Source organism: Anopheles aquasalis, chromosome 2 (genome assembly GCF_943734665.1).
Source record: "Anopheles aquasalis chromosome 2, idAnoAquaMG_Q_19, whole genome shotgun sequence".
NCBI lineage: Eukaryota > Metazoa > Arthropoda > Insecta > Diptera > Culicidae > Anopheles > Anopheles aquasalis.
Window position 1 is genome coordinate 81,768,147 of NC_064877.1, and position 7,500 is coordinate 81,775,646.

General features: G+C 49.3%; 2 protein-coding genes across 2 annotated transcripts in view; both read left to right on the top strand.

The window, feature by feature from the left end:
* The first annotated feature begins 126 nt into the window (after window positions 1-126).
* Window positions 127-5,803, top strand: LOC126573468 (protein phosphatase 1B). Its single transcript, XM_050233616.1, has 3 exons — window positions 127-689; window positions 2,763-2,889; window positions 2,964-5,803. The coding sequence occupies exon 3, from the start codon at window positions 3,051-3,053 to the stop codon at window positions 4,122-4,124; it is 1,074 nt and encodes a 357-aa protein (XP_050089573.1). The 5' UTR covers window positions 127-689; window positions 2,763-2,889; window positions 2,964-3,050; the 3' UTR covers window positions 4,125-5,803.
* A 1,014-nt stretch (window positions 5,804-6,817) lies between these two features.
* LOC126573459 (uncharacterized) overlaps window positions 6,818-7,500 on the top strand; it is a 1,760-nt gene continuing 1,077 nt past the window's right edge. The window contains exon 1 of the mRNA XM_050233606.1: window positions 6,818-7,500. This exon is cut by the window's right edge and continues 742 nt beyond it. Within this exon, the coding sequence (XP_050089563.1) occupies window positions 7,121-7,500 (380 nt within the window). The 5' untranslated portion in view covers window positions 6,818-7,120.

The following is a 7,500-nucleotide window of genomic DNA, read 5'->3' on the forward strand; positions in this document are numbered from 1 at the left end:
TTAAGAGAGCACACGCAGACCGTTTCTTAATCAATTTAGCATCTTTTTTATTGTTGAGCCAGCTGGTACAAACCGGCCGTGCTGCCGTCTTGTGTCAATTTTTTCTCGACAATCGGAGAGCGTTTCGCGCGGCGTTCTCATAAAAGTTAAAGGAAAAGTTCTACAAATTCTGGTTGTTTGAGCGTCCCAAAATGAAGTTCCTAGTCGTTCCGAGCGAGCTAGTGATCCCGAGCCGTGTTTGCGAACACCGTGGATGGTGAAGTGATCCGGTGATTGTTTTTGTTTTTAGTGAGCAACGCTCCTCGATAAACGGGTCCTTGGCGAGGTCGCTGCCGCTTGGCAAAGTAAAGTAATTAGCAATCCGCGAGGCAATCCAGATTTGCTGTCGCCCCGATTGTTGTTCGATCGGAGATCACCAGACCAGCGCGGTGATGTGATAAGAGCCCAGTCGCTGTGTTGGCTAGCGAAACGGACGCCGGATGAGTTGTACCCTCCGGTCGAGTCTGCAGAGTTTGTTCCGCAAAATCGTCGTCACATCCCAGAAGCGGTGCCGGAAGCGAAGGCGCAGGAAGAAGAAGACCTTCTTGCAATCTGCGAATCGAGAAAAGTTCTAGCGCGTGGTTCGGTTCGACGGAGCGCAGCAGGCGCGGTGAATCCAACATTCAAGGAAAATTACTAGATCATTCCAAGTAAGTACCATCGTAGCACCGATAAAGAGGGTACTAAAACACTCCCTTCCCACATTTTTCCTCGGCGGATCGACGCGTCGAAGCATAGCGAAGAATGGTGGCAATCCTGCTCATCAGCTGTGAAGAACGAAAACGGGTGTCCTTGCTCCACCGAGAGTAACACAGGTGGTCGCCCTAGCACACTTTGTTTATTTCTTAATTCGTGCATGCTCGCTGGTGCTTTTGGTGTGGAGGACAATTTACGGACGATTATTTATTTCGTTCACCATAGTAACCAAACGGAGGCGCAGCAAAGTTCGACACCGACCGATGCCAGGTAGAATGCAGGCCACCGTTGCGGCCGCCCTGCTGTGACTAGAGGGGTTTTCCCAAAAGACAATTGTCCGGCCACGTAGTCTGGTTATGGGGAGCGCTCCTTGTCAGCTGCATTCCGCTGTACGTTCGCTGTTCGGGGTTCTATCGAAGTGAAGTTGTGTTGCGGCGTGAGTCAGGGGAAAAATGGAAAATGGATTTCCGTGACAAACATTAATTTCATTCCGCACAAAGCATCGCCGGGATCGGCGATTCCGTTGTGTCAGAATGTCATCACAAATCGGCTGACAAATGCTGGCGAAAATATAGGTCATCTATCGTTCATTCAGAGATGACGATATCTTTCATTCATAAACCCACGTTGACTCATCTTCGATAGTGCTCCCCCGTTGGCAGCCCCCGGGATGATGATAGCATTCATGGGCATGCTCTCCGTATAAGTGCATTTGTGTGGCCGCCCGAGTGAGCTGGTCCTTGTGCTGTGGAACGCTGTCATTCATCACGTGGAATTATGCTGTCGTGCCTTTCAAGCATGCATCAAGCTGCCAATACGGCATCTTCATGATGCTCCTGCTGCGCATCATTGACAGGGATAATCTCCTAGGTTCGCGAACAATGGAAATGCACACCGCAAAATCTACCAGGCATCCTCAGGTCCAGCGTAATACGTTGACCATCGTCCTGCACTCTCTCGGTATAACAAGATGCCAATGGAATCGCAGTCTATCAATACGCCTATGAACCGCGTACTCCGTGGTTGCCACGCGGGTCTACTGGCTATTTAAAAATAATATTTCTTTTGTTGTAATCATTTAATTGGTTGGCAAAAGAGAAATGGTGTGTCCAATGTGGAGGCGGGGGCGGCGAGGTCAAGGCAGGAAGCGGTTTCTACCGCATCAATCGAGCGTCGAGTACCCGAGAGCACACGACTCTTTGATGAAGCTTGCCACTATTTATAGCCGATTGGAAAGGGAAAAGGAGGCTGTGGCTAGCGCCGGTTGATAATTGAATTGTATGTAAACATGCGGCGCTTTTAGCGCACTGCACGCTCGTCGACTGCTACGGTTCATGGTAGGATGACCAGGACGTTGTTTTTTTTTTCATTCTCATTCTGAGTAACTATTTCATCTAGCAACATGCGCTGGGCGTATCCGCCGCGGTACCGTGATTCCAGTCCGTGTCGCACAAGCGCGCGTTTGTGTGCGATGCGTGAAATGGACTGATCAAGCCGCAAGCCACAGTGCCGGGAACCGGGAGTGAAATCACCAATTTTACGTATCACTTTGAACACACGCGACGGGAGTGGCGTGGTGCCGGGTATACATGCGCTTCATTTTGTATCAATCTCTCATCTTATCGACTTATCGAAGCACCAGTAGCGCATGGGTTTATGGCTTGCTTCGTCGGAAAACGGGCGCATGGTACGTTCCCGGACGGTGAACACCGATATGAGCTCACAGAGCAAAGAGCAAAAGAATTGGGAGATAATGCGCTAAAACGAATACGACTCATGAGATCATTCCTATTTTTACGCGAAAGCCTTGCCAGCCTGAGTTCGGTTGTGAGGTAATAGGACGAACGGAATAGCGAGGAAACATTCCGATGTTCCGCATGAAATGTAAGGGCATCAGCACCGATCCGCCCGTCCGTTCTCACCACCATCAGGGTATCAGTTTGATCAACTTCTTTCTCTATCTCTCTCTCTCTCTCTCTCTCTCTCTCTCTCTCTTTCTCTCTAATTGTAATCTCATCTCTTTATAGGCCACATCACATTTGAAGGAGAAACACAGGGAAGGACATACATTCTACATTCGTCAAGAACCGTTTTGTAAGAACCACCGGGCATAGATCATCTGGGTGTACTGCCACTGCTGCACCGTAGTTTCGGGTTAGTAGCTAGAATTCGAAAATAGTGCTCCTCGGGTATTATCTCGTTATTCACTCCTCGTTTGACCATTCCAGATAGTGTATTTCGTTTCGTCACCATTCCAGTCATTTGAATTTAAAGGCAGTACAACAATACCACCCTGCACGCTACGGTGACACACGATGGGTGCCTTTCTGGAGAAACCGATCACGGTGAAGCACAATGAGCGTGGCGAGGGCAATGGATTGCGGTTCGGTGTGGGCTCGATGCAGGGCTGGCGGTGCGAGATGGAGGACGCATACCACGCCAAAACTGGGCTCGGTGAGAAGCTGGAAGATTGGAACTACTTTGCCATGTTCGATGGCCACGCGGGCGATAATGTGGCGAAGCACTGTGCGGAGAATCTACTGCAGCGCATCGTCAGTACGACCGAGTTCAGCAACAATGATATTACGCGCGCCATTCACTCCGGATTCCTGCAGCAGGATGAGGCGATGCGCGGTATACCGGAGCTGGCGTCCGGTGCGGACAAGTCCGGTACGACGGCCGTATGTGCGTTCATATCGCGTGAGCATCTGTACATAGCAAACTGTGGCGATTCGCGGGCCGTACTGTGCCGCAACGCACAGCCCGTGTTCACGACGCAGGACCACAAACCGATACTGCCGGGCGAGAAGGAACGCATCCAGAACGCCGGCGGTTCGGTGATGGTACAGCGCGTGAATGGTAGTCTCGCGGTGAGCCGAGCATTGGGTGACTATGATTACAAGCAGGGCACGGCGCTTGGTCAGTGCGAACAGCTCGTCTCGCCCGAACCGGAGATCTTCTGTCAGGATCGTGAGCCAAGCGACGAGTTTCTGGTACTGGCATGTGACGGTGTGTGGGACGTGATGAGCAACCTGGAGGTGTGCCAGTTTGTGCACAATCGGCTTCAGCTGTCGGACGATTTGGTTGAGGTGGCGAACCAGGTGATCGATACCTGCCTGCACAAGGGTAGCCGAGATAACATGAGCATCATCATCATCGCCTTCCCGGGGGCACCGGTACCGTCGGAGGAAGCACAGAAACGTGAGCAGACACTCGAGGCCAACCTGCGCCAGCGCATCGAGTTGATACTACAGCAGATGAGCGATGTGAACTTTGGGGATCTGTTGAAGGAACTCGCTAGCGAAGACATTCCCGATCTGCCGCCGGGTGGTGGCATCTATGCTAAGGCTACCTTCGTGTCCGACGTGTTCAAGGAGCTGCATCCATAGCTAGCGGACCGGTGCGAGGCCGGGAATTACTGAGCCAAATCATCCGCGTCCCGGTTGCGTCGCACACGTCGTCCGCCACCAACATTACCGCCGAGTTATCAAACGGAAGCGAAGTAGGGCCATTCGGGGGAATGCGCTAAACTAGTATAATGACAGGAAGCAGCAGCAGCAGCAGCAGGAGAACAAAAGAGATTCATCACGATCCATTGGGCTTGCTCCATCGGGAACCTTTGGAACGTACTCCGGTAACTTTCCGGTACCGCCACGGCCTGCCGCCATCGTTCGAGCCCTTTGCTCTAAGCGGCGGGCCGCTGCGCCGTACGAGGAAAACAAGGAAAACACAACAAACTGACACTCTTATGCATTATAAACCTCTCTCCCCATATTCCCCTTTCCCTTTAAGCATATACTTACCATGCCCATCTACCCCATACGGAGACTACACACAACACAACACAACACAACACACGAACGAAACAAACACGTAACAGAAATTGTAGTAGTAGCTAATAAGGGCTGTGTTACATTGTTGCTGTTTAATAGAAATGTAAAAGATGCGAAATCCAAAAGGTGAAGAAGGCAGGCAGCAAGAAATGTAGTGCTGCTTGTCCTTCCACACGAAATCACACATCCCCACAGATATGGTGCCAAGTCGTAGATGCGCCAGGAGAGAGATGCGGCTCTAGTGCTCTCGCTGGCGTCATCACCACCCCACGTCATGTTAAGTCCGGGCATAATTGTACAGAGCATCGACATGAAAAGACACGGTACAGCAAACCACAGCAAAACGCAAACCCTCATACGCAGAGTACGCTAGGAACATGCCGTCGTTAGAACAAGCCCATTTGTCTCTGTCATGCTTTTGCGGCACTAGGCCACATCAGGTGCACTCACAACCTCCGCGGGCAACCAATGCGCCACTAGGGTAATAGTCAGTGGGTAGGAGACGTTGGTTTCTTAAAAAAATGATTTACTTTTTTTAGCCTTATCAAAAACAAAAATCCAATCGTAAGGCTAGCGTTACTGATTTGAACAATAATCTTACGTCGTGGTCGTCGTCGTCGTCACCGCTACCGGCAACCCTTGTAATGGAAGTTTCAAGAAGCATGCTTCGACGCCGCGATCGGTGACGCGTATTCCGGGTGAGGTGTGCCCATTTCTTTACTATTTTTCTTTATTTTTAATTTATGTTGAACGCGGTTGAATTACGAAATTATTTGATTAGTATGTTAGTGTGTTGTGATAGCGTTAGATGAATGCATTTCTTCTATTTTTATTTCCCCCTTTTTAATTCTAATTATTACGATCACATCTGACGCGAAGGCATTGGAAAGGGAGGCACATTTCGCCTAGAGCAGAGATATCGAGAGACTCAGCACGTACCCGATACGCATGATAATGAGCAGGGAAGATGAAGGAATTGTGTGAATCCAACAAAACTACCAAAATGTCACCCTCGTAATTCCCTCATAGTAGACAAGGAGTAATAGGTGGGGGAAAACGGAGAACGGAGAGAACGAGAAAAGAAAACCTATATAGTTTAGTGTGGAGAAGGGTGGGCATAATTAAAAGACATTAATAAGGCGTATTGTAAGATAGTATTGGTAGAATGAGATTGATTTCCCCAAAACAAAAACTAAGAAAAAAAAGACACCCGGTTTGTTCTCATCTCTTCTGTAGTCCTATGGTTGCTTGGTTGTTCTTTCCGTTCCACAAAAAAATCAGCTACTAGAGAGCTATTTTGTAACCGATAGTGATGGTGAGGTAAAGGAGGCGTTGCGAATGTTTGAAAATGTCCGTTAGTGGGAGAGGGTGACGGTTTCCCGATCGGTGGCGTAAGCTGAAACTTACACATTCCTATTGTTACTGCAGCTTGAACCGAAGAGAGGAACTGGAAGATCAAAGGAAGAGATCGAAGCGATCAAAACGGGATAATTCTCACGAAGAGGAGCGTGTAATGTCGTGAACTCGCATGAATAGACGCCAGAAAACATAACTTCTGCATTTCCATGAGCATTTATTGCATCGATGGCGAACCAAAACCAGGCGCAGACAAAGGAAAAGCGCGGGGGGGGGGGGGGGGTGAGTGGTCGACATTGAGGCAACTTCTTCTCCGCGGTTAGCTAGAAACATGAAGACGATACCAATAAGCGCCACTGCTGCTAGTGGATTGAAATGGTATCCCAACTTCAAGCGGACATTGTATTCCTTTCCCTGATTACGACGATCAGTGTGCTGTACTACTTAAGGGTGGGTGCCAGGTGGAAATCAACGGAAAAGTAAGGAAGATCGATTCACGCCAGCTCAATAACCGAAACCGGAAACGGAGGAACTAACAACGTGTCGTGTTAAACGGTAACTGTTGTCCCCTCGTGATCCACGTGTTACACCACCCCCACACGAGTCGATATAGTCGAGGGAAGAAGCGGCTGGAAGTAGAAATCCAGAGCAAATAGATCGCAGCGAAAGAGACAGGGAGAGAGAGAGAGAGAGAGGAGGGCGCAAAAGAAAGAGAACAAAACAAAATAGAGTTGGTGTTTTATTGCTAGAGAGACGTTTGTAATATGTACTTGTAACCGAGAGTGTGTGTTGTGAGTAGTTTTGGTGGCTACCCGTGGCGTGTATATCACAATCCATCAGAGATGGCGGCGGCCGCGTTCGCTCACGAAATACTCACCCAATTCCATGCCACCCCATGATTATGATTTTTCCCCAAATGATTGTTTATATTTAACCAAACTGTTAACGTTTGTGATTATCATCGAGGATCTAATAAAACGTCGATAGTCAATCACCAGATGCGCGGGGCGATACGCTGAGTGAGACGGACTGCACCGGAGAGAGTGAGAGTGTGGTGAAGGTGTGTCGGAAATGGCGGAAAATGAAAGTTTTAGTGGCAAATTGTATAAATACGGATGTCGGTAGCTTACCTCGATTCAGAATTTATTGATTCTTTAACGCGTCGGAAGTGATCGTCACATTTTAAGCTGGTGGCAATGCAGGCGAAAAACAGGTGCTCGATCATCGTTATACTGTGCTGTACCGTTGGGTGGTTAGGACCTGCACAGGCCTTTGTTCTCAGTGATGTGATGGCTCGAAACGGACGGGACCAGTTGCAGGACACAAATGCAACGGAGGTGCATCGCAGCTCCGAATCGTCTCGTCTTACGTTCGAGTTCGTCATTGAACTCAATCGACTGATCCACCGGCTATCCTCGATTCCTGCAGCAGACGGTCCACTGAGTGCATCAAAGAAGGCCTACGCGACGGAGCAAGAGTGGCAGCAAACGGAACAACGATTAGAGCAACTGTTACAGCGGAATATCAAGAAGGATGATCACAGCAACGAAACATTGACGATGGAACACCTCGCGGC